This window comes from Hippopotamus amphibius, chromosome 15, assembly GCF_030028045.1.
Source record: "Hippopotamus amphibius kiboko isolate mHipAmp2 chromosome 15, mHipAmp2.hap2, whole genome shotgun sequence".
Classification (NCBI taxonomy): Eukaryota; Metazoa; Chordata; class Mammalia; order Artiodactyla; family Hippopotamidae; genus Hippopotamus; species Hippopotamus amphibius.
In genome coordinates, this window is record NC_080200.1 from 56,254,567 (window position 1) to 56,281,687 (window position 27,121).

At 43.6% G+C, this 27,121-nt stretch overlaps 1 protein-coding gene across 2 annotated transcripts in view; it reads left to right on the forward strand.

Moving 5' to 3' along the window:
- MYO10 (myosin X) overlaps positions 1-27,121 on the forward strand; it is a 215,868-nt gene that overhangs the window by 65,775 nt on the left and 122,972 nt on the right. For both annotated transcript variants that reach the window (XM_057708750.1, XM_057708749.1), the window contains exon 3: positions 26,417-26,575. In XM_057708750.1, the coding sequence (XP_057564733.1) occupies positions 26,417-26,575 (159 nt within the window). The remainder of the gene's footprint in view (positions 1-26,416; positions 26,576-27,121) is intronic.

Genomic DNA, 27,121 nt, shown 5'->3' on the forward strand with positions numbered 1-27,121 from the left:
GTTTTTCTTTTGACAGCTGAGTTGAGATAATTCCCATCACCCACTTAGAGTGTACAGTTCAGTGGCTTTTATTATCTTCGCAGAGTTGTCTAACCCATGCCACAAACAATTTTGGTACATTTTTAATCACCCCAAGAAGAAGCCCTGCACCCCTTAGCTGTCACCCCTAAACCTTCCCACCACACCTTATCCCCCAACCTCCCCAGCGCTAGGTAACTGCAACTACTCTGTGTCTCTATTATCTGCCTGTTCTAGACATTTCATTTCAGTGGAATCATACAATACTTACGACTGGCTTCTTGCACTTAGCATAATGTTTTCAAGGTTCATGAATGTCATAGCAGATACTTTATTCATCAATAAAAAGGAATGATACTCTATGGTATGGTTATTGCCACATTTTATTTAAAGGGAATACTCTTTTAAAGCTAAGTAGAATAGAAAAATATAAAAGGAAAGGAACGGCTAGCCGTATACAGCCACTTTTTATAGTTTATAATGGGTCACATATTAATAGTTCCAAAGGTGGTATTTTGATGTATAAGCTAGAGATCAGCATAATTAAGAGCAGTGAGATAAAAAAGAAGTATTTTTTTTAAAGTTTAGACTTAGGTACTATTTCTAGTTATCATCTCATGTGAAAATGAGCACCTTTTTCTCCCTCCATAGTGCGGAGAAGTTGGAAAGATGATTAAAGCTTAGTGAATGGGTTCCACAGAAGAAGCCCGGGAAGTAGGTTATTTAGCAAGGAGGCGGCTGGGATCCTTCGGTAGTGTTATTTGTTTGTTTGTTTGTTTCTTTGCCTGTTTTGGCTGTGCCATGTGGCTTGTGGGATCTTAATTGCCCAACCAGGGATCAAACCCATGCCCCCTGCAATGGAACCTCGGAGTCCTAACCACTGGACCGCCAATGAATTCCCCTTAGTGTGGACCGGCTATTCTCTCTCACTGGGAAGAATGGACCTCAGCCCGGATGGGAGTGCTGGTAACACAGGGAGGGACATCCTGACACTGAGGACCTCAGGACAGGGCGGTCTGACCATAGAGGGCTGGCTCATTTAGCCTTTGAGAATAAACAGTTGGCCTCTTGTCTGAAAAAGTAGTCATGCCATAGGTCTTAGCCCTTGAATTGCCAGGGATCATTTCCTCCTGCAGGCGAGAGGTTGTCATGACTATTTCCTTGTACATGTGGGACTGTATTATCATCCTGCCCTCAAAGGGATGGACAGCAGTCACTGCAGGTTGCTCGACATTTGACAGCGTCATCCAAGTGGAGCCAGTTCTTCAAGAAAGAAGATGTAACTTTAAGAAACAACCTAAATAGTGAATTATTTATAATGAGTTTTTGAGATTCCCTGCAAGTGGCATCTCCAGTCATCTCCATTTCATTCCCAGCTCTCCCCTCACCCGTCTCCATGGGTGCCGTTATAATTTCTCCTCGATGGCTGCCTGGCAAAGGCTTGGGAGGAATTCCTGGGAGCTTTTCCCAGGGAGTTTACATAGGTTGTTGTAACTCAAGCATTTATTGAGTGTCTGCTGAACATGGGGAATTGGGGGAAGGCAAAGACTTATGGCATCGCCTCGTTTTGGCTGTCATTTTCCGTGGGAGTGGACTTGGCCCAGAGCGCTTTGGATCAAGATCACCTGAGAGAGAAACAGGAAGTACTGGTAGCAAAGAGGGCCTCTCGGATGTGGTCCCGGCCTCACTTGGTTCTGCAGGCCCGTCTCCTGCTTGAGGATGATGAGGCCTGGAGAGTAACAGAACCCCAAGAGCGATGCTGACCGTTCAGTAGTTGGCCAGCTGCAATCACGACAGGGATTCCCAGACCGTTAAGAAATTCGATTAGTGTCTGAAAGCCAGAGGCGAAAAAGTGAGTTGATTTTTCTGGTACCTGCTGCCCAGTAAAGCCTTGTAAATGAATGCATTTAGGATAAAACTGAAAATAAGACCCTAATGAGCGAGTTAATTTACATATGCATGGAGAGAGGGACTGTTTCTGTAGATCCACGATTAAGCCAGTGTGCATAGTCATTTGTGGACAGCAATAAATAAATATCATGTGTGACCTAGAATCTATATTTTTTTGTTACGTGGTGACTTTTTAAATCTATATCCGCAACTGTATTGCCCTTTTAATATGCCTAAAGTTATATGTAAACTTTATTTTCCTTTTTTTAAATTGAAGTATAGTTGATTTACAGTGTTGTGTTAGTTTCAGGTGAACAGCTATGTGATTCAGTTATACATATGTGTGTGTGTATATATATATATATATTCTTTTTCAGATTCTTTTACCTTTTAGGTCATTACAGAATACTGAGTATAGTTCCCTTTGCTATATAGTAGGTCCTTGTTGATTATTTTGTATATAGTAGTATGTATATATTAATCCCTCCTCTCCCCCACTTCTCCCTTTGGTAACCATAAGTTGTTTTCTATGTCTGCAGGTTATGTAGACTTTATTTTTATAGAGGTTGTTCAGTGCATCTATATCTCTGTCTCTCTGTCCATCCATCCATTCTAGCCAGCAGTTAGCAAATCTTTCCTATTTCCTCAACCAAATTAGCCAGTAATATCGTGTTTCTATATTAACCAATACTTGTAATTTTTTCCCCAAAGTTTACATTATTTGGTTTGATCTTCCCAGAGGACTCCATTCAGCAAATAGAAGAAAAATCATGATCACGAGTTGCAAATCTGAACAGTCTCAAAAGGGCACTATCTCACATTATTGCTGTGAGCGCTAAAATAACGTGTGGCAGTGTTGCATAAGGCTGACATTTATACGATTCTCTACAGTTTGAAAAATATTTTCGTTTGATCTCAAGTTGATCCTCATAACAACCATGTGACCCAAATTTCTAATTTTGAAAGTGTCATTTATCAAGATACGTTTGTCGTCCCTTCTCTTTTGCGTAGACAGAAGCATTGTCGGGGCCTGTCAGTTCCTCGGACGTGACTTTGCAGAAGCTAGGCAGCTGAGGCTGAGATTCCTAGGGGACCACCCCCTCTAGGTTTAAGTATAACTTTTTCTTAAAAAGTATGAAGTCACACAGGGGAAACCAAAAAGCTCCAGAACATAATGGTTACTTTTGAGTAGCCTGAAAGACTTCAAGTTCAGAAATGTAAAATTGAGCCCAGGGTGAAAATAAAGTTTTTATGCTGTCTACTGTTTAGTGAAAAGCCCTTTTACATGGCAGGGAAAACCCAGGGTGAATTATTTACCATCTCCACTCCCTCCCAGCAGCATGTTAGAGCGTTCGCTAGAAGATGTCAGAATTGCCATTCGGTTGAGTTTTACCTGTAGGGGCCCTTTCCTCATCTTTCTCCTTGCCGATGTCCATTTCCGGTCTCAGGCTCTTGAACTGAGAATTTATTTGATTCTGCTCTCTAAAATTCTTAAAAAGAAAAAGAGCGTAAGCAGCTGGGGGTTGGAGAGTCAGATTTAATAGTTCAAGACGGTATAAATAAGAAGTAGCTGAATGAATCGATGATGCTGTTTGATAAAAACATCTTTCCCACAGTGGCTGGGCTAGGCAGAATGGACTCATATCAGAGCGAGATCAGCATAGAACAATTAATTTTTTTTACTGGCCTAAAAGCGTTATCTCTTATAGAAATTCCAGGTCTAAAATTGCCCTCAGGATCGGACTTGCTGAATAAATAGTTTGTCAGTCTTCTCGTTTACTCAGTATAAAGAGAGTCTAAGCCATCTGGGCTTTTTGTGCTTTTATTATGCTGGCTCTTAAAGACAGAGCAAAACGGCTTTTGTTTTTAGGTTAAGGCAGATGTACCCAGCCTGCTATCTTAATTTCTTTTGTATAGGTTGGCATATATTTTAGCAGCTTCGAATTGTTGGAAAGATTTCAGACCAAGTTGGGGAAGAAAAAAGTAGTTTTTTGTTGTTTTTTTTTTTCCACACCAAGTTTGCTAGTTCAAATATTTTGTGAACAAGTGTCCTCTGAAGTAAGTACATTTATTTAACACCACTGGATGTTTCTCTAAATTTGTCGTTCATCTGGTTTTTTGGCCAGTTATTTAACTTACGTCTGAATCATGCAACCAGGATTTGGTTTCAGTATATACAAGAAAAGAAAGTCAGGTCCTGAAATATTTTGGTCCTGTATTAATGTGTTGTGGGGATAATATTTTCCCTCCCAACCACAAACCCTGCAACAGTCTCTAAATATATCCTCATAATTCAACCTTTTCTCTTTGGGGGCGTGTATACTTTATTCTGGTGGCATAGAAAAAGACACTCTTTAATGATACAAATTTAGTTGTAACTGACTTTTATATGAATGTTATTCTTAAGAATAGGTTTAAACCTAGAAGCTGTCTTTTGAATTTATTTTTAGTTGCCTATGGAAAAGCGATTGTATTTAAAAAAGAATAGGTGGGGCAGGGGATTAAATCTCTACTGTTGTCCAGCAGCAGATTAGGTTGTAGCAATCAGTAAATGCACCTAATGTGAAGATAATGGCCTGAAGCTATTTTTCATTTATCAGAATGGAAGGAGAAAAATGCTTTAAAGGTAATTTAAAGAGTTTAAGGACTGCAGATAGTTGCTATTTTAACCTTCCTGAGTAATGATATTTCCAAATGTAGTTGAAAAACCTCATATGCCCCCAAGATGTGCTGATGGCCTAGGCACAACTGAAGAAGAGCCATGGTCTCTACCCTCAAGGACTTATACCTAGTTACCTAGTTGCCAGTTATGGTAACTGCACCCGATCACGTTGCTGATGATGCTGATGTAGACTGACCTCTTGAGTTGTCCGGTGGAGACACTGGTCCTTATGTACATAGCTGGTAGGTATCAACTCCCATCGGTAGTATGAGCTACTAGCGTTGTCTAAAGACTTAACTAGGGAACACTAGTGGTGAACGAGATTGGGAGAAGCAGGTGTGGGGTGGGTTAAAGGTTTGGAGAAACTACGTTATTTTTCAGAAATTAACATGCATCTAATTTTAATTTCTATAGTAAAGAAATTAAGTACGAAAAGAAATAAGAAAGAAAGACATTAAGAAAGTGTGTCGTTCTTAATAATGCTTCCCAAACAGCAAGAGAAGCTGTTCATAAAATCAGTTCCCATTAACATGCATTCACTTTGGGAACTGCTGGGCCAGGTGATGCTTCCTTTTTTTGTGGCTGCGATTTTCATTTGGATTCTTATCAGTGTTAATCAGCTCATACCAACATTGTCTTCTCTAGGATATCAGTCTATACAAGTACCATTCGGATGTTTTTACTGTTTTTAAAATAACTTTAAAAAATGTGTTTGGTTACTGTGTGTTTCCCTTTCTAGACTGTGAGCTCCATGAGGCCAGAGACCCGTTTGTTCCTCTTCATCACCCCAGTACATCCTAGAGTATCGCCACATAATAGGCATTCAGTAAATGTTGAATGGATGAAGGGGTGAAGATGGATCTTGTGTTCTGGACTGTGTACATTTTAAATTGTATCATCCTAAGATGGATTTAGTTTCAGCTGTGCTGAGGATACAGGGAAATGATTTATCTGAAGTCTGAAGAGGTGTATTTTAGATTGAATACAAAGAGCAGAGTCTCATCTGTGACTCTGCCATCAACTGAATGACTTTGGACAATTAGTAAAATGGTAATACTTACCTTTCAGGGTTGGTTTGAGGAATAGAGAGGGAGCGTGAGAGTGTTAGGGATATGCTAACAGCGTATGTACTTAGTACCTGTCACGTATTAATGAAGCATCACTGCAAAGGCAAGTCTTACACGATGAAGATGATCTTCCCTGCCTTTTAATACCAACTGGCTAATTATAAACCTCTTTATGGCCACCCAGCTTCATCGTGTTTTAGCTACTTTTGACGGCAGAGAACCAAGATAATACAGGCATCAGAAGATGATCAGTGAAACCTGTGCTCTTTTGTCATGCTCCAAATCTAGGAGGATTTCTTTTTATGGTAATAGACTCTCTGGAGCCAGATGTTAGCCTTTATGCTTGGGTGTGGGAGGGAGGGAAGAAAAGAGACTTGACAGGTCCATCCTAGAACATTTTGTCTCACACCCAGAAATGACCGTCATCCTTCAGCGATTTCAAGGTGGTTTTCAGAGTTGCGAGAAGCTTGGTGTGAAAGAAACTTCATCTGAATTATGTTGAATCATGTGACACTGAAAGTAATGTTATAATTAGGCCTCTAATAGCTTGACTTTCTGCTTGGCCTCATTTTACTTGGAAAACAAAATCCATATACCACCCATGAAGACTTTGCTGCAATGGGTCCACATTTTATGTTCCCCAGTGGCCGGATCCTGTAGCTCAGTGGTACCCAGGCCTTTGGATTCCTGCATCCAGATATTCTAGGAGACCAGCAAAGAGTTACTCCATCTCTTATGTTGTCAGGTTAGGGCACTTAACTCTTCGGCCATCATTTTAATTTTGAGAGGCAACTTTAACACAACAAAAGCAGGAAGGACACATTTCCATATAAAGGACAACTTTTAAAATGGGAGAAGTGAAACTTTATGAAAAATTCATTTCATTGTCTTATATATCTCACTTAGCTGTTGAAAATTAGCAGTCCCAGTTAAGCATTTGCAAGTCCCCACTACAATTAATTCAACAATGGGGGTCTTTTACCTAATGGGAGGAAATGTACTCCCTGTTCCAGGTTCATAATTTCTGGGCTTTGTCTCAATGAGAGGTTTAGTTTTGTAGCAGTCACTTTAAATCATTCCCATTCTTTTTGCTTAGAGATTAAGTTGTTTTTTTGTTTTTTTTACATCATTTTAACATATCTAGGTTTCATAGGATAATTAATTTAAAAAAGGATATATATATTACATATATAATATATATATAGAATTTCTCTATATATAATTCCTCTGTTTTCGATGAAAACTTACTGGATAATGTATAAATTTTACAGACTATGTGAGGAGGGGTGGGCAGAAACCCCCCCCCCCCATTTCCTAACTGTGATTTCTGTGAAACTTTCAGAGTTGTGCGGACCTTGATTTGAGAAACATTGATTGAGACTAATGTAGTCAGTATAACACATGTTCCTAATGTCGCTATAACTTTCACCTAATTTCACAGTTGGGTTGACATTAGTTTAGGGACAAAAACTAGTACACAAGGTGAAACTTAGAATTAATGGTTGAGTGTGGATTAGCTTCTAAGATCCTGTTTATACCAGTTTTGTGTTCTAATAATGCTGTAAGACCATGCATCCTTATCTTTTCAGAAAACAGCTAGACGTTTAGTTCTGGTAGATTAATTTAACTAGCAGAAAGATAGACTGAGAAAGTTTTCTTGCTTCAGCTTTTAATATTCCACATTTCATACCATAAGTACTTTTATAACTACATATTGGCCTGTTTTGATTGGCTCTTCTTTTTCTTTTGGAGTCACAATTAGACCAAGTTGTTGGAAAAGGTGTGTGGATAAATCTTGGAGTCATTGGGTATAATCTTTATTTTCAAGAATCATTATTTTCTGTTCACTTATCTCACGAAGGTGCTCTGAGACTGAAAAAACAAAACTGAAAATTAAAGATCTGTTGTTAACATGTGACATGGATCTGATAGGAATGAAATGTGTTTCTTCGATTTATGTAAAATACTCAGGGCCCAATTAACCAACCCTGAATCAGATAAAGAATTATTTAAAAGAAAAAAAGTGGACAGAAGTTGCTTGGAAGAAAGTGGTTTTCTGGTAGTATGATTTGAAAGAGTCATTTTGAGGATTCGGGGGGAAACTGGGTGGAAACATGGAACAGAGTTGGGTTTTTTTGTTTTTTGTTTTTTTTGAGGGGAGGAGGAAACAAAAAGGGTAAATGGATTGTGATTTGTGACTAGCTTAGCAACTGGTTCATAGAGGGACTTAGGACAACCCAGTTTTCTTCTTCCCACTTTTTCGCTCCTGTGTTTCAGGCTTTTTGTTTGTTGGGGTAAATTACGATGAAGTAATATGGGTTAAGTATTTGAAGCTCTTATATAACCAGGTAATTATTATTTATTGGTATCCTCACTCAACCTTCCTAGCTTAACTTGTTCAAACTAGTTTTGATGCTTTTAATGAACCTCAGAAGACCTAGAAGCTTTTTGGTTAAGTGTTTAACTTCCTATTTCCCATGACTGTTTCATTTCTTTAAAAAAAAAAGAAAATCTGTAATTTTACCTAGCACTACGTTTGAAGTGCTAAGTCCAAGTACTTTATATGGATGTAGTTTTAAAATACTGTTTGTTTTAAACTTGCTTTTTAGCAATGGGCAGGTGAGAGTGACTGTTTTAATATTATTTAGAAAGTTAGGTAAGGGAGTCCTAGGACTTGAGGGAAACAAATGAGACAACATATTTTGAAACAGGAAAATATAATACGCACTGGGGTACACGAGCCGTACTTGTTTCTTAGTCTGACTTTGGCTATCAGCCCTGCCTGTCACATACTAACTGTGTGACCTTGGCCAAGTTAATTGGGCTCTCTGGGTCCCAGTTTTCTCATTTATAAAATTAGGGGTAGAATAGCACCTTCCCAGAGGACTGGCTGCCAGACGGAATATAGGTATCTGCCAGGTTATCTAGTTAAGAATTGCCGTAATTATATATGTACGTGTGTATATGTGTATTTATGCATTTATGTGTGTATAGATGTGCACGCACAGGTTATGGAAATATTGGGAGTAGGTCATTGCCACAGAAATTTAAGAGGGGAGGGTGGAGAGGGGAGCATGCTTTGGGCTGGAGCACAGGAGAGGTTTTGTTATGTGTGGAGGTGGGTCCTGTCTCGGGCCAGCTGCGTGTGGTTTCAGCCGGCTGCCAGGATTGGAGGGCCTGGCCTCATAAATGAGTGGCCGTGCGCTCAGGGTACAAGGGGGACAGGAGGAAGCAGGGCAAGTGGAACCAGAGTCCATGGCAGGATTTCCAGAGAAGCCTTTGACAGTTTCAGGGTTGAGCCAATGGGAGCAGGCAGGCATCTTCTGTTGGCAGCAGTGATGCCTAAGCTCCCAGGTGCTTTCGACCTGTGCATGGCAACCACCTATCTGATGTTCACACGGCCCTATAACTGGGCAGGGGTGTGTTCTTACCAACTTTGGATAGATGAGGAAGGTAGTGGATTGACTCACGTCAGGTCATATCACCAAAGTGCCGGGATCCCTGTGAGGAGGTGATTTCCCTGGTGGAGTTCCTCTGCCTCTGCCTGGAGCCCCTGCACCTTTATTACAGCACCTTTTAAAGGCACTTTCAGGATCACTTTCCCCATCTGCCCCTTCCCTTGACTGGCGCTCAGCACCCATTCTCATCTGCCTTTATCTCCTCGACTTCCTGCACAGGGCCAGGCACGGGGGCAATGCATTTTGAACAGAAGAGCTTTTTGCAAAAGGCAGGCGAGCAGATGCCTTAGACCCCCATCTCAGTCAACACATGGTGCCAGAAATGACCCATTCACACTTGGGCAGGGGTGGGGATGCATTTTGGAAAGGGTACCTATACTTGGAAAGGACTTTCTGTAGAATGCTTTTTTCTCAGGGCTTACTTGATGCTGTGAAACCAAAGGCTATACTGGCCACCTGATTCTCGGTTTATCACGTGGTAATACTACTGCGGAGCAGTCTCCCCCCACCCCAAAAGCTGAGTCTCATGGCTTCTCTGATTCAGTCCTCTCGGTCTAGTTATCAGATATCGTTCTCATCTCAGCAGGAGGCGTTACGGCCGAGCCCGGGCGTGAGCTAATATGTACCGGACCAGTGACAGCACTCCAAGCCTGAGCCCGCCAGAGTCTGGAATAATGAGGCCAGGACAAAGAGGTCATGGGCTTTCATTATTAGACACACTTACGGAAAGCTTATTAATGAAACACAGTTCGTGAGAAGAGTTGGCATAGGAGTCAGCTTCCATTGTTAAAAGTTCACGTAGAACATGGCCTTGTTGGAGCGTCTGAATTCGTGATTAAGTGTCTCAGACCACAAAGGCGCCTCAATTTTGATGGTCTGTGGAGCTGGTGAAATATAACCGTCCTTTCTATCTTGAAGAAATTTGAACCATTAAACAATTTTCAAAGGAAAGTGGACCTCCAGCTCTGCTGTTTCATGCTTATATGCATAATCTAAAGGGTATTAAATTCATGGAGGCAAATTTGGGTGTCAGTAGAAGGAAGGACGTTTTAAGCCATTTTTCTAAAATCTGGAAAATCTCTCTGGACTGTTGAGTTTTAGCTTGCTAAACAGAATTGTTCACATTGTTAATAATTTGCTCCAACCTTTTGTACAGAAATATTGTCTCCATTTTAATAGGCTTAGCTCAACCCACGGAATAATTGCCCATAATATCTTAATTCTTCTAATACACAATGAAAAGACCTTAACAACTTTAAAACTGAATTCATTTGAAAATGTGCATTATTCTGAATAATATTTTTTTTGCGGGGGTGGGGGGACGTCTTTAGGGTTATGTAAGCAGCTTCTGAACATTTTTAAGTCAGCTCTTTTATTTTTTAAACAAAGATAGCTCCCCCTATGTTGAAACTCTTTTCCCCCCCATATATTGGTTTTAACTTTATTTGTAGCAGCCAGACCTTTAAAATAAGGACTTACAGCCTATTTTTTGTTGTACCATATTGGCAACTTATAACATCTCCTCTGAAGACCTGTAAACACTTTATATATTGGTGTGTCCGAAGCAACTCTGTTCCTGTAATGGTACGCACTAGACCTTTTTCATAAGGGCTTCTGCGAACAGAAAGAAAGAATCAAATGTTGCTAGTGAAACGTAAAGCAGAGAGTCTTCTTAGGGCAGGTGTGCTTAGGCTCTTCTGTTTTATTTTTTCTTTTTAATCACTGGGCCACAGCCTGTCAGTAGAAAACCTGCCCAGAGATTGCTGGAGCTTGCTAGATTGTTCACCCCAGGTCCTTCTCATCTCCTTCAGGCACGCACACGTCTGCCCATCCTTACCTGGCCACCCAGGCTCCTACCTTCTTCCTTCCTTTCCCACTGCACTTGGAATTAAAGTACGCAGTCTCTTGTGACTGTAATGAAGTGGTTTGCCAAAGTACAGGGCATGGGGGATGGAGATTTGTGAACCCTGGACTTACAGATAATGTTGACTGTGAGGGTTATTCTTTTTACTATGTAGCTGCTGAACTGCTACCAGAATCTCTGAGGGCTTCTTCCTCCTCACTTTTTTATTTCCCTAAAATGTCCTACTGAATCACCCAAGCAGGTAAATCCTGAAACGCTTCCTCTTCCCTCACATTCACCTGGTTAATACCCTGTAGATGTTAACCACTGTCCTGCTGGCAGTGCCCTGACTTCAGATCTACCTCTGTTCATGCTGACCGTTTGCTGGACCCTTTTTCTGGGTTCTCTCTCCCCGCCCAGTCGCCTGGGGGCACCTGAGTAGAACGTCAGTGATGAATGATAGTCAGCACGGATGGACCATGGCTGGGTGCTGCGCCAAGCTCTGTATAACCGTTACTTCACGGTTGCAGGAGCCTTCTGCTCCAGCGATCTCCAGTGTCACGTCAGGCGTGTGGCAGGAGCTTTCAGACAGTGCTCCAGGGTCGAAGGGAGACTGTGGTCTCAGGCGCTCTTAAGTGGTTCTGTGGTCACCCACGTGGTTCTCTGTTTACCCAGTGGCAGAAGCCCTGTTTATTGGCTCCACAGCAAACCTCTACCCAGGCAGACCCTCCTGGGCAGGAGCTCGGATGTACCCGCGTCTGCCACAGACACCTGTATCCGCCTCGTGTGGCCACAGTGAAGGTGACCATGCTTTATGGAGCTGAGTGCTTTCCTGCCAGGGGTCTTACGGCATTTGGAAACGTGTGGGGTTCTGTCCTGTTGCCACTGAAACCAGGGCCAGAGGCATTTAGGGGCCGGGGTCCGGGTACTAAACTCCCGGGTACTAAACCCAGAAGGTGAGCAGCGCAGGGCTCTGCTGCCTGAATAGTGGACCTGCACTTTACCTGGGACGAGCTGTGCCTGGCGAGGTCCCTTGTTCGTGTTGCAGGCATTTTACACAAGCAGGTGTAAAACCAGACGGGCGAGTTGGTGGCATGATGGTGGAGATGTGCCTGGAGGAGAGATGCCAGGACACGGGGCGGGAGGGAGCAGGTACACCGAGGGACAGTGGCCAGGCGGGTCCGGTGTGAGGGGGACGTGGGCGTCCTCGGCCTGTTCCTTCCCGGCTCCCTCTGTCCCATCCCCTGCCCTCTTCCTGGCCCTGGCCCTGCCCCAGTGCCCGGGGCTCGGCCGCACTGCTCCGTGGTCAGCCCCAAGCCTTTGATTTTTATGGGATGGGTCTGCTCGTCGAGCTCGGGCTGACCTCCCGCGATCCGGGAGTGCTGGTTTTGCCGAGTTCCTGCCCTTGGTTCCCGGGAGCCCCTTTGGCGCCTGCCTTTTAACCAGCAGAGTGGCGGTCAGTGTGGTGTCCGACGGGCTCCAGCTGGTGAGTTTCAGCATTTGAAGGGTGCTCGGCGTGCTGGCGAGGGAAGGGCACCGGTGTGTATGGAGTGTCTGTCTGTGTCGCCTTCTGGGCCGAGTGCTTAACTCGAGTATTTTTTAAAAAAAAAAAAAACAGCTTTATTGAGATATGATTCACATCCTGTAGATTATATGCATTTAAAGCGTACAGTTCAGTGGTTTTCTGTAGATTCACAGAGTTGTGCAGTCATCACCACAGTCAAGTTTAGAACATTCTTACCACCCAGAAGTAAACCTCAGACCCATGAGCAGTCACTCTCCATGTCCCCTTCCCATCCTCCCCAGTGCCTGGCAACTGCTAATCTACTTTTCTGTCTTGGGATTTGCTTACATTTGCTATAAATGGGATCCTGTAGTGTGTGGCCTTTTGGGTCTGACCTCTTTCACTTGGCAGGATGCTTTCAAGGTTCATCCATGTTCGCATTTATCAGTACTTCATTTTTATTGCTGAATAATATTCCATTGTACAGATATACCGCATGGTGTTACCCACCCATCTGTTGATGGACATTTGGATTGTTTCTGCTTTTTGGTATATAGAAACAGTGCTGCTGGGAACATCTGTGTATAACTTTTTTGCAGGGACATTTCATTTCTCTTGGATATATACCTGCCTGCAGAATTGCTGGGATGGATGGCAACTTTGTTTGCCCTTTTGGACCAACCCCAAAGCAGCTGCCTCATTTTACTTTCCCTCCAGCTGTGTGTTAACTCACAGACTTTTAACAGGAGCATATATAGCTATCAAGACGAAGGGAATTTAAAAAAAATTAAATATGTATATAGTGATAAAAATAACGTGGATTTATCCATTCATTTCTTTTTTCTTTTTTTTTTTTTCTTTTTTTTTTTTTTTTGCCGTGCCTCGAGGCATGTGGGATCTTAGTTCTGTGCCCAGGGATTGAACCGGGCCCCTTGCAGTGGAAGCACGGAGTCCTAACCACTGGACCACCAGGGAATGCCCTGTCCATTCATTTCTAATGCGCATCTTAGTGTCTCTAAAGGAATTGACTGCTCTGAGTTTGATGCAGCATCTCAATTTTCAGTCGTCTCTGAGGCGGGAGGCTGTCGCTTGGTGAATTGTCATCATTATATTCTTATCCATTTCCATCTGCCCTTCTCCGTTATCTTTGCCCTTGGAAAGTAGATGAAGGTGGATTGGCGTGGCTGGGTGAAGATTAAGAACACTGTAGGTGTGTTGTAGTGAAAGGAGGAGTTGGGGTCAAGCTTACAGTGTTGGGGTCTGCATCTGTGAGGAGGAGCTGCTCTCTGATGGGACTGTGGACCATTTGGGAGTGAGTGAGAGGGGGATGGGGGCTCCTTTGTCTTGGTACTGTGTTTTCAATCTATACATTCAGAAATCGAAATTTGAATTGCTAGAAAAGAAGGATGTCCAGGCTCTCTTTTTGGAAGAGCTTGTGGAGGATGGGAAGCTATACAGAGAATGATGATATTGACAAAAACATGGCCACGTTTATCCCGCATAACCTTTGCTCTTCAGATTAAGATTTCAACCAGATTCCCATCATTTCTTTTCTAAGCCTCAGGTGTTCGGGCTTTTTGGATATTCAGACCAGATTTCTAGCAGAAGATGTGCAGGGCTTTTATACCTTTTTGCATTCACAAACATTTACAGAAAAAGAAGAATGCCTTGTTGATACTTTTCAGGGGAAACCAAACAAGCAGTATTCTTTTTTTTTTTAATGTGTTTTTGAAAAGATTTATTTATTTGTTTGGTTGCACCCGGTCTTAGTTGTGGCTTGCCGGCTCCTTAGTTGTGGCACGCGAACTCTTAGAGGCGGCACGCATGTAGGATCTAGTTCCCTGACCAGGGATCGAACCCAGGCCCCCTGCATTGGGAGCATGGAGTCTTAACCACTGCGCCACCAGGGAAGTTCCCAAGCAGTACTCTGTTTAGCTTCTTATTTTGATCATGTATTTTAGTACATGGAAAAACACCTCAGTACACAGTATTAATTTTTCTTATTAATTACACTTTTTAGAAGAGATCCTTGCCATCTTAGTGAGCTGTATTTTATTCAGTCTTTTCTCTCTCTGGCCTCTGTCTCTTCCTAATCCTTTCAGTAACTCAAGTAGCATTTTGCTGACATTTCTAGAGATTTCCTTGGTGGTGGGACTGGGTTTGGCACACAGGGAAAGTGTGGGAGTTCACTAGTCCATGTTCCACACTGTTGTGCTTCGTTTCTGGCCTTTCCTGTTATCTTCTGGATGATGTGTTTTCTCCTAGTTCTTGTACCATCAGTTTGAGCCAAGCTGACCTCTTGCCCCTTTGTAGATGTTTTACCAAACTAACAGCCAACAATGACTCCTGGATTCAGTCTGGAATCTGGAGTCATTCCGATTCTATTTTTGTTCACTGGATTAACAAATACTTTGCATGGTAGCTCTTAATTCTTACTTGACACTTAGAAATGAGTGGCATGCAAAGAGCAGCGTGCTTAAAGATAGGACTCATACAATTGATTTTGACTGTTTTGCAGCTCCGAGATGTATGGGTATTTGGCTCAAACAGGCTTTTTTCATTTCACTTAAGAGCAGCCAGGGAATTACTGTCATATTATTTAAAGTCAGTTTTGAGACAGCCAGTAGATGAAAAATGTTCATTTATAACTCAGCCTTTGGAGTTAAGTTTTAGTGACACATGCAACGTGCTTATTACATGAGCTCAGCACCCTAAAAGGGTACCTTTTGGTGCTCACCTCTTTAACAGACAGTTAGTAAGTAGCCACTGGTGCCAGATGTTTGACTAGGCAGTGAGGACCCAGAGGTTTTCACGAGACCCAGTCCAGGTCCAGTACAAGGACAGCAGCTCACTGCCAACTGCCGAAGACATCGCGATTCGCCCTCCCCCGGCCCACCTGCAGCCCAGATCTTCATGACGGTACCCCAGGAGATCGGTCACTTCCACCCAGGAGCTGAAAGTTTGGCCATGCCTGGTTCGTAGGCAGAGATAGGAAAGGGGAGATTACAGTATAATGTGGTGACAGGAGACGGTTCTATCCAAGGTGCTGTGAAAGAGAAGGGTGCTGCCGGCAGGTGGGGCACAGTGAGTGAGGCGGAAAGAGGGGTGACCTGGAGGAAGGAAGGACGGATCCCAGGAGGGTTCACCGCAGTGTGGAACGCTGGGAGCATGGGGGAGAGCGCAAGAGATGGGTGCGGCGGGAGTCAGCTTGGTGGGCAGCAGGGGCCCCTCAGGAAAGGATTGTAGGGAAAGCACATTAAGGAAATTATTCTTTTTCCTGGAAGTGGTTGGGAACAAACTGGAGGGAATTTCAGTCAGGGCAGATCAGATTACATCACTGATCACAGTAACTAACAACGGAAATATTTGAGTTGCTTACTCTGTACTAAGAACTGTACTAAACTCTCTCCGTCCATTATCTTACTCCTTTCTTCCTAATGCTCTGTGAGATGTAGGTATTATTATTACCCGTGTTTTGTAGGTGGTGCAGCTGAGGGTTAGAAAGCAGAGTCACTGGAGCAAGTTGAGATTGCGCGGCCAGTGGACAGCAGAGTGGGGTTGAAATCCATCCAGGTCTATGCTGTTCAGACCTGAGTGGCATCCCCTTCAAGGTCCTCGTTGATCCCAGTTTGGGAAACACCAGCCAAAGAAACCAAAGTTTCATCTCTGAAAATTTCCTGCCATTCTAAGTTATCAATGCTAGGAAAAATTATTAAAACTAGTAAAAAATATATTTTTTTAATCATTAAAATTAAAACTCAAAACGTTTCTTCACCTCCAATTTGAGAACCATTGGATTCATACCCCAGGACTCTGGAGGCAGAGAAACTAGTTAGGAAGCAGTTGTCGGGGTCCAAATGAAAAATGAGTGGCAGCTGAGGCAGGAGGAGGAAGTGGAGAGAAGATGGATTTGGGGTGGTGTTGGTGTTTCGGTCAGTTGCCAGGACTTGGAAGGTGGGCATGGTGGCCCTCAAAGGGCAGGGATTTTAGGTGGACTTTGGTTTCTCACTTTGGGAGCTGGTCATGAAAATGCCATTCCTGAGAAGGGGATGAGGAAATAGCACAGGGTGAGCACGAGATGTGGAGGAGGTCTGTTTTTGTTTGAGGTGTTTGTTTTGTTCTGGTTTTTAAGTGCTTTTGACACATCAGGGTGGTTTGGAAGTACAGGAATGGTGATGCTGTCTCAGAATTCAAGTTCATGCTGTAAGGGTCTGGGCCTGTAACTGGGGAAGAGGGATCAGAAAGGGGCACTTAAATCAAAACAAGGACTAGGACCTTAGGAAAGATAGTAAAGGAACTTCGGAAGCAAGAGCTCATCCATCATTTTTCTCAAGAGTTGGAGTTCCTGGGCGTTTGTCCCATCCCAGCTTCTTGCTTTGTAGAGTTTCTCCAGGCTGAAACTTACTGTATGTAAAACAAGTGGGATTAGGAAAGCCCTTTCTAATAATAGCTGGTGACCCTGGGGAAGATGTATTATTTCATTCTGGTTTTGTTATGTTTTGAAAGCAGTTCTGCAAGACTCATTTTTAAAAGATTCATTGAATTAGCTACATGTATCCAGACATGTTCATTGATAATGATTTCGATTGGACTGATTTCTCTTTAAACCTAGAAATGTTTAAAACTTTTAGAAAACAGGGAAAGTCATACAAAAGTATAAAAAAAAAACAAACACCTGCAAGCTTGTGACTCACTATTGGAGTTCTGATATATTTTCTTCTAGGTTTTTTGCATGTATTTTAAAACATTTTTTTAATTAAGCTTTTTATTTTGAGATCATTGTAGACCCACGTGCATTTCTAAGTGCTAGTACAGAAAGATCCCATATACCCTTTTACCCAATTTCCCTCAATGATAACATCTTGCAAAACTGGACCACAGTATCCCAACCAGGTATTAGATAGTTGAGATACAGAACCTTTCCATCAACACAAAGATCCAGCCTGCTACCCTACCCCCACCCCTCTTCACCTCCAGCAACACCAATCTGGCCTTCATTTACTATAATTGGGTCATTTCAAGAATCTTACATAAATGGAATCATACAGCGTGTAACCTTCTGGGACTGGCCTTTTCAGCTTTTGCCTATTACAAGTAAAACTGCTGTGAACATTCACGTGTAAATTTTCGTGCAGACGTAAGCTTTCATTTATTCAGAACAAATGCCCAATAGTGCAATTGCTGGTGTGTGTGTGGGTATGTGTATGGCTCTGTGCTTTGCCCTTGCGTGTATTTAAAAAAATAAACCTGGGATTATATCATATGTGTGTGCAGTGTAATTTCATCATAAATTTACCGTAGCATATACCTCTGTAATGAAAGCACATTAGAATATAGTGATCTTTTTCTTAACACTGTATTCACCGTGGAAAGACTAGCTTAAGGAGTGTGAACATGGTCCATTTCTGGGTAGACTTGGCCCCTGTGGTTGGTGGCAGCAATGAGAAAGCTTTAGCAGACATAACGTAGCATGGCTGGAACAAGTGTGATTTTTCTTTATACAGATGATTTTCCTAAAATTTTCTCTTATGGATAAAAAGCAGTATAGTTTAGCGTTTAAAAGAAATCTGTGTATGATTCTTCTATAAAACCACAATTCCTAATGTTGTATATAAATTCTGATTTGAGATCTTATTTTCCCTCATATGCAAATACTCGAGTATGTTCTTGTATGTATGTGTGTGTGTGTGTGTGTTAGTCATTCCTTCCAACCATGCCAGCTCACTATGACCGTTAACTTTTTTCCCTGAGGTTCACCAGGGAGGGGTCAGGGCCAGTGTATCGTCTGGGCCTTCCCCCCTTTTTTTTTTTAAGATTTTTTTTTTTTAAAGGCATCTATGGGCTTTATTTTTTTTAAAAAAAAATTTTTATTTATTTATTTATTTATTTATTTATTTATTTATTGGCTGCATTGGGTCTTCATTGCCGCTGCAGGGACTGCTCTTTGTTGCAGTGTGTTGGCTTCTCATTGTGGTGGCTTCTCTTGTTGCAGAGCCCAGGCTCTAGGAACACAGGCTTCAGTGATTGCAGCATGGGGGCTCAGCAGTTGTGGCTCGTGGGCTCTAGAGCGCAGGCTCAGTAGTTGAGGTGTAGGGGCTTAGTTTCTCCTTGGCAGGTGGGATCTTTTTGGACCAGGGCTCAAACCTGTGTCTTCTACATTGGCAGGTGGGTTTGTTTTTTTTTTTTCTCTTTCTGTCGCTCCTCCAGTCAGTAACTCTTCTTGGCAGGCGGGTTCTTAACTACTGCGCCACCAGGGAAGTCCGGGGGCCCTTCCTTCAGTGCTGGTACAAGTGAGTGAGCTGCTTTTAGCACTGCTGGTGGTGTGGCAAGGCTCTGCGGGCCATGGGCAGATGTGCTGTCCACAGATTAGCTTCCTGGGTGTCTTAGGCTTCTTGGACTCTTCATCCTCTCCGTCTGCCTGCACACTCTGCAGTGTCATCAGAAAGACTCGGTCGGGCTCGGTGGTTAAGACTGACTGGTAGTGACTCTTAACCAGAGCCTCCTGACTGTGGTGAGTTGTACGTATCACCGGTGATGCTTTTGGTGGTGGTGTTTGTACCTGTGAGAGCAGGAAGACAGCCTCCATTTGGGGGACAGCAGTGTGTGCCGTGACCACTCCTAGTGGTGATTCAGATACTGCTTTCATGTTTCTACAGAGTTGGGCTCCTTGAATTGCATTTTTGTCGTGAGAATTATTCTTTAATCTTGGCTCTCGGAAAAGCAGTCTCATTGTCACATTTAATACTGACTTGTTTGTGATGACGAATTGGTACAAGTGTCTAACCCCGCCCCCCTTAGCTGCTTACGTAGCCCTCAGTTCCTTAGGTCAGAGGCCAAATGCCACTGCAGGACACAGAGCCCCCCACACCCTGCCCCAGCCACACTCTGCTACGTGGATGCCCTGTGCTGTGTCTTGACTTTGTATCCGCTCTTGCCTGGCCGTGGTCCGTCCCACGTGGCCAGTTCCCATCCAGCCCTGGGGCTTTCCTCTGCGACAGCCCCCACCACGTGGTTCAGAGTGCCTGTTTATTTTTCCGGTCCCTCCGTGGTCGGTGAGCTCTTTGAAGGAGGCCATTTAATTCACCATTGTATTCCTGGGCTCTAGCTCACAGCCTGGCACGAATGACCGCGGGAACTGGAAAGAGTAAATAAAAGAAAAATCATGGAATACGTGAGAGATTAAACGCAGCACACTGGGAGGGCAGGGCGCCGTGTGCTTCCCCCTCCCCCTCTCTACCCCGCTCTCCTTCAGAAGGCCAAGGTTCGTAACCATTGACTCCATGCAGTGTGCCAGAGATTCCCAGCCAGCTAGTGGCAGAGCTGGAATTCAAAAGGCTACCTCTGACCTAGTCTCCCCCTAAGGTGGGACGTACCTTTTCTGTGACCCCAAGGAATTGACTGTGCTGTGTGCTGTTGGGTAGGTTTCCTACCTTCTCTGACTTTTCTTTAATTGATTCTTTAGTCTTCTTGAATTGGTTCTTTAAGAGATAAGCAGTGGTGTTTCCTCCCCTGCTGCCCATCAGATGTGCCGGACACTGCAACCAGCACTCAGTAAGTACCAGTGCCCTCCGTCCACCCCTCTGTTATTTTGGTTTTACACCCAAATGCCACTGGGCATTGCTCCGTACTAGGCATTGAAAACCCACTGACAGTTTAAATGACTTAATCTCACAACTAGTTTGAGTCTTTGAAAAAGAAAATAATCATTCCTTTATCTATAATTAGACGTCAGTTATCTCACAAACTCAAGGGGGAGGTTAAAGTAACAGAATCTTTGTAGAAAGATCACTTCACACCCGGGTACTGTGTGATTAAGATGTATTTACTCTGACAAATTTGAGCTGAAGGCCAAGCACGGCTGCCATGTTTCCCTGGCGCACTAGGAGGGTACACGGTTTGCCTTTGATTAGATTCTAATGGAGCTTCCTAGCAGACTTTACATTTTCGTGTCCCCGGTACTTTCTCCAGTCTCCTGGGACAGCAGCCAGACAGGCCAAGGCAGAGTCTCAGTTACGTAGGTGGCTTCCTTCTGCAGCCTGTTGTAAGATTATAGCCATTGAGAGAGTCCGTGAAGCTTGACATGAGGAAGCTCGTTTTTTGTTTACATGATCACTCATTTTAGTCACACGTCAGGAGGCAAAAGTCTTAACCTTTCTCGTCCGTCACGCTTTAATTCATGAGCCGATGAACCAAAGAAAGATGGAAAGTAAATTAAGAGAGTCCTTCCCCCGCAACAATGTAGAATTCCAGGGAAGATCTAAACAGGGCAGCCAGGTTTGCGCAGAGGGCTTAACATAGAAGAAATGGGTGTATCAAATGGGTCTTCACCATGTTCTGTGCTGGTCAAGATCATTGTAAAAAATGTAGAACTGAATGAGCCGCACCCCGCTTGGCACCTTCTCCCCCACCACAGCTGGTGTTCAGGCCCTTGTCTCAGGAGTGGGGGCCCCTCCATCTCTGCGACTCTTGATTCTTTCCTTAGAGAATGTTCTACATTGTTCCTTGCATCCTAACACCCTTACAGAAATCGCTCCTTTTTCCTGAGCCCCTGTTGGTGTCAATTGCTGTGACTTTTACCTATGTTATTTCCTTTAGTTTTCACAATAATTCTGTGAGTAAGGGGTTATTCTCATCATTCTTATTTCATCAGTGGGGAAAAGAATGGAGTGCAGCCAGATCTGACTCCAGGGCCGGGTTTTGGTCATTACCTGACTGCCTCTCCTTGTGTATTGTGCCCATTTTGAAGGCCAAGACCCCTTATTCGGTATTTGTTGAGTCTGTATGGTGGGCCGAGGCTGGGCACTGGGGAACAAGACAGGCATGCTTCCTGCCTTTGCAGAGTTTTCAACCTGTGGTTTTTGCAACCCACGATAGTGAGGTGTGACATCAGTTTAGAGGGCCACAACTGACATTTAAAAGAAATAGAAAATATTGGGATGCACCAAACATTTTGGTGTTTTCTAAAACTCGTTTGAAACCATGTGTATGGTTGTTCACAGCGTGAAACACGTTTTTCCCTGTAGGTTGTAGTCCAAAGAGTTGAAAGATACTGCCCAGAGCTTTCAGCGTTGGGAGTGAGATGGTTTTGAAACAAGGAAGATAATAGATTAGATAAGTGATTACAAACTGTCATAGGAGCTGTGATGACAGCACACGTGATAGAATAAGGAGGAAGGTGGCAGGATGTCCTTCAGACAAAACCTCAGGTGCCTTCTGAGAGGAGAACACGTGGGCGGAGACGTCAGGGAGGAGAGTAACGGGGTGCCAGTGGCCAAGAACAGCAAGTACAAGAGCCCTGGGTCAAGGAGACAGACGTGCAAATAGCGTGAACCGTATTGTCTGATCATAATATAGTAGCACAATTAGAAAATAATAACATCTGTAATTCTACAAAACAGAAATAGAGTCACAGATGTAGAGAAATAAACTTACTGTTACCAGGGGATGAGGGGAGGAGGGATAAACTGGAAGACTGGGGTTGAGGTACAGAATAAATAATTAATAAGAACCTACTGTAGAGCACAGGGAACTCTACTCAACACTCTGTAGTGGCCGATATGGGAAAAGAATCTAAAAAAGAGGGGATATATGTATAACAGATTCACTTTGCTCTACACCTGAAACTAACACAATATTGCACATCAACTATACTCCAATAAACATTTAAAAAAAAGAAAAGAATAACAAATATAAGCAGACCCCATTGTTGCCCAGTAACCATCATCACCGTTCATCACCATCACCCTTCTTAACTCGAGAATCAAAATAAATTCTATAATATTGTCACGCTGACCTTTGCTTTACCTCTGTTAAATGTTTCTATTTTTAAAATTGTTTCCAAAAGATTGGTCTTTGTTTTAGGAAGGATTTTGCTTATGGGCATTGGCTGACTCATCAGTTCTTCCTGGTATCTACCTAAGCACCTTGTTGGATGGCATGCCAACACATTCCTGGACCAGGGTATCACCTTGGCCTCCTGACGTTTGGGCTGGTGAACTCTTTGGTGTTTGTAGCAGCATTCCTGGCCTTTACTGACTGGATGCCAGTGGCATTCTTTCCCCTCCCTCACAGTTGTGACAACCAAAAATGTTTACCAACCTTGCCAACTGCACCCTGGGGGGCAAAATTGAGAACTGCTCTAGGAGAAATGCCGGGCTCACGAGAGACGAAGTTGCCCAGGTGGAGAACACCCTCTGTCCCATCTGTCCATCAGGAGAGGACATGATGGGGTTTTTTGGTTTGTTTTTGTTTTTGTTTTTTTCTCTTTAATTAGAAAAGTTAGTTTTTTGTGACTGGCGGTTCCTAACAAAGTGTAGTAAAGGAAATCTATGTATATCACTCTAGACTGTAAAAACTCTCTTGTAAGTGTGATCGGGGTTTCCGGGCATATTTGTATTATCAAGATTAAAAGGGGGTTGATAATGGCTCCGCTTTTTTTTTTTTATCTAGTTAATTGGCTTCATGCCTTTTCATTTTTTCATACAGAAGGGGAGCCAGCAGTGGGCAAACCTTCTGTGAGTTGTTTTTCCAGTAGGGTTGATTGGTGGCCTTTGTTCTGCTCCACACTTAATCCCGTCCGTCTTGTGACCTGTGGCTTGTGTTTCTATAACAGGAGCTGTTTGTTCTGAGGCCCCACTTTCTCTAAATTGATTTCCTGTCTATTAATCTTCTATATTTTGCTCCGTTTCTTAACCTTACCACCTTTCTTCTAGTATATGCCCCGTTGAAGTCACTGAGTTTATTTTGAGTTGGGTTTTGAGGAATTCGTCTTGTTATTGTGTTTCAGCTGTTGTTTGTTCCCCAAAAATTCCTGTGAAGAGAATTCCATTCTTTCAACCTAGAGTTTTCTTTTTTGCTCTTTGGGGATACTCTTGTGCAACTCGTACCCTGTCCGTTGTTACCTAGGAATGACCTTTGGTAGTTCAGGGGGCTCTCCTTCAAAATTCTTCAACAAGATTGTGAGCCTTATTAATCCTTTGAAGTGTTTCCAAATTATTTACTTATTACACCAGTACGCTTTAACACACTGAGTGCAGGGGGCTGCTTCCATTTCTTACTTCCTTAGGGCTCTTTGATATTACCCGATCAGTGAGGTGTCCTCAAACAGTGAATATAAAGTAACCCCTCTGGGCGCTTCATCACTTTACCCTCGTTTGTGTCTTCATAGATACTCACCACCATCTGCATGATGCTATATAGTTACCTGTCCATTTCTGCTTTTTCCTTCCTCTTACTGGAACGTAAGCGGTGTCCCCAGTGCTTAGAGCACACAGTAAATATTTGCTTGAAGGTATGGATTTTCTTCGTTAATTCATCAGACTCTTATCAGTGTGCCAGGCACCACTGTAAAATCTTTACACATATTAACCCGTTGCTGAATGGACGGGTCTCCCTGCCTTTCCTTCACAAATACACCTTCTCTATTCTACCACTTTTCTTTGAAATAATCACTGTTTCGAGCAGCCGCAGGCCCCTGTCTTGTCATGACCTTTCCAGTTCTTCTGTTCACAGCCTCTTGTTTATGGAACTGTTCTCTCCCATCATGATTCTGTCGCCCTGAGGTCAGGGGACGGAGTAGTGCTCGTTCTCTTGAATTTCCCACTCTTGGAAAGGCCATGTGCCCACATCTGACACACCATGTGTCCCTGAAAACATGTGAGGAAGTCACATGTCCAGAGGCGGGGACTCTTTTACAGTTATAGCCATTTTTCTCAGACACCGTGTGCCCAGCCCTGAGCTGCTTACTTGGCCTCACGCATTGTCTTGCTGTTCCCGGGGCATTAAGAAAGACAATGAAATGTTTCCATGTGACATAAATAGTTAGTCGTTACGTGTATAATTGTTCAGTGTCAGTTGTAGGGGACGTATGGGTTATTTCCAAAAGCAGACTCATTAGAAATACAGATGACACTTGTAATATTCTGAATTATTTCCATCCTCGAATTCTGGAACTCTTAGTATACTCAGAGACGGTTAGTAGAGAAAGGGTTCACGTGGGGATGGACTTGCTGATGGTGAGTCTGCAGGGGCTGGAGCGAGAGACAGTTGTGCGGGTGCCCTGTTGTCTTCCCTGCAAGAAAATTGTCCCGGGAACTCGTGTATCCGCCCTGCCCACGTGTTGGCAGGAACACGGAGCCTGCGGGGTGAGGAGGCCCTGCGGGTGCTGGGGGCCGAGGGGTGACACGACACTGCTTTGCACCTCTCAGCTGGCCAGACGTTCCCCGGGCCAGCCTCACAGTCACTGTAGCTGGAAGACCCAGGTACCCCGCTCAGTTGTAGTGTGTCTGGAAAAGCTGCCCGGATTGGCCCCATAGGCGTAGAGCAAGCTGGGGAAGGGCAGAGAGTTTCAGCTCTTCGCTTCTGGCGGTTTCCAGGCTGCCCCATAGACAGACGACTCCTCTCAGCCTAAATCTGTTTCTTTAACTTTCTTCCATGGTGTTGATGGGTTACAATGAAGGGCTGGTGTCTGAAGTGTTTCTATGCTCTGGAATTTCCTGTGCATTTTTCCTTCATACCTTGTTATCCTGGCTGTGGGACAGCCCACGGTGCACGCACTCCCTCAGTGGCCACAGGCCTGTCCTACCCTGTGGGGTGCTTACGTGGCCGGGTGGCCACCGCGCCGTGAGGTGGGGCTGCTGGGGCCAGCACACCTCCTGGCGGGTGTCTGGGTCCAGGAGGCGGCTGGGGAAAGTGGCTGGACCTCAGAAGAGATGGCTGGGGTTTGCCCTGGCCTCGAGCAGTTTCTCAGGACTGGTTTTGACCGACTCTTGTGGTTTGTGTGGCAGAAATGCCATGGCTGAAGTGTTCATTTTTCTCTGGAAATATAAAGAACATGCCACTTTTTGTGGCTTGTGGAAACCATTGGTTTGGTACTTCTGCTTTTCTTAGTGTGTCATTCTCTTTTGCGATAACATACCATTTGTTGCCATGTAGGCAACCGGTTGATATTTAAAAATAGAGTTCCTCAATCTGTAGATACTATCCGAGAACGTTGTGTGTATGTGCACACGTGAGCACGTGTGCTTATGGAGGCTACATTTTTCATGCAATTTACATCTTGCTTTTACATCTTGGTGCTTGTATTTTAAGGATATATATAGTGAATAAATAGGAGGTAGCCTCCCTCATCAGATGAGTGTTTTGTGTACAGGAGTTTGTAAAACTGGTCAAACTGGTCAGCAGTTGGAGCTGACTGGATGTGGTTAATCCTCTACCCAATCCGTGGTGATAAAAGAGCCCGGTGTAGATTTTAGAAATATATGTGCATTCTGCCATCAGTCTTATAATATCAGAGTTCTCTCGTGTACACACTCCAACACATATGCAGCACTCACCACTGGTGTTTGGAATTTAAGAGAAGACAGGCTGTCAAGCAGGCAAACCGACTGTATTTTACGTCTGAGAGGATTTGTTTTGCCTGAAGATCACGTGAATGGCGTAAATCTCAGTTGAGACGGGATTGTGTCTGAGGGTATTTTTCAGACATTCCTGAGATGTATTCCAATCTCTGAACAAATATGCAGACTATATGGTGAACGTATGTCACACTTAAATTGAAGAGCTTTGTTAGGAAGCTTTGAAATATATCACATGGTCCCTTGAATATATTGTGTCATGAAATCGAATTGCTTTCTGAAAGCTTGATCCACCAAGCTTCTTAACTGTTACTGCTTTATATCAGTGGGAGAAAAGTCAATCGAAAATTTATCATTTCTGTGATTCCCAAAGGATGGTTAGTACTTGAACTGATGTCTCTTAGGAACATCTAATGTAAATTGTCAACATAATTGCTACCCTAAAAAATGGTAGGTGGACTGAAGGAAAGGAGAGCCTTCTCTGCAGTCTGTTTTGTACTGGGGGATTCAGGATCTTTTTGCTGATGCTGTACTGAGATGGTATTGTAAGTTGGGGAAACGTCTGTGGAAACTGTTCATCGCTGAGAACTAAACCGTGCATTCATCCCTCCCCCATCAGGTATTCACGTACAAGCAGAGCACAATTACGCACCAGAAGGTAACGGTGATGCACCCCACGGATGAGGAGGGCGTGGATGACATGGCCACCTTGAGCGAGCTCCACGGGGGCGCCATCATGTATAACCTATACCAGCGCTACAAGAGAAACCAAATCTACGTGAGTTCCACATTCACACCCTTAAAAAACCCCTCCAGTCTATTTCTTTCCTTTTTTTTTTTTTCAGCCGCCACCATGCGGCATGCAGGATCTTAGCTCCCCAACCTGGGATCGAACCCATGCCCTCTGCAGTGGAAGCACTGAGTCTTCATCACAGGACTGCCAGGGAAGTTCCCCGCATCCCTCCAGTTTGAGTCAATGTTTATTTTTGTTTTCAGAGAGTATTTCCTCTCGAGAACCTCCAGTTAATCTGAGTAAAACTACGTTTCAGGTGTTTTGCCAAATTAGAGACGAGGACCTGTAGATCATGTTTTCGTGTGGATGGCCTTGAATTTGTGAGCGGGGATGACTTTATAGCGCAGGGTAATGTGACCTCTTTCTTCCCGTGAGTGCGTTCTCTTCCTAAGTGTTCTGTTTCATAAAGAAGTCACAGTGCGTTCTCTTCCTAAGTGTTCTGTTTCATAAAGAAGTCACGCAGAGTGGTTTTACTTCCTTAGTTAAGGGCTGGGGGGAAAATGTGGGTTTGCAGACAAGCAGACCTGAGCT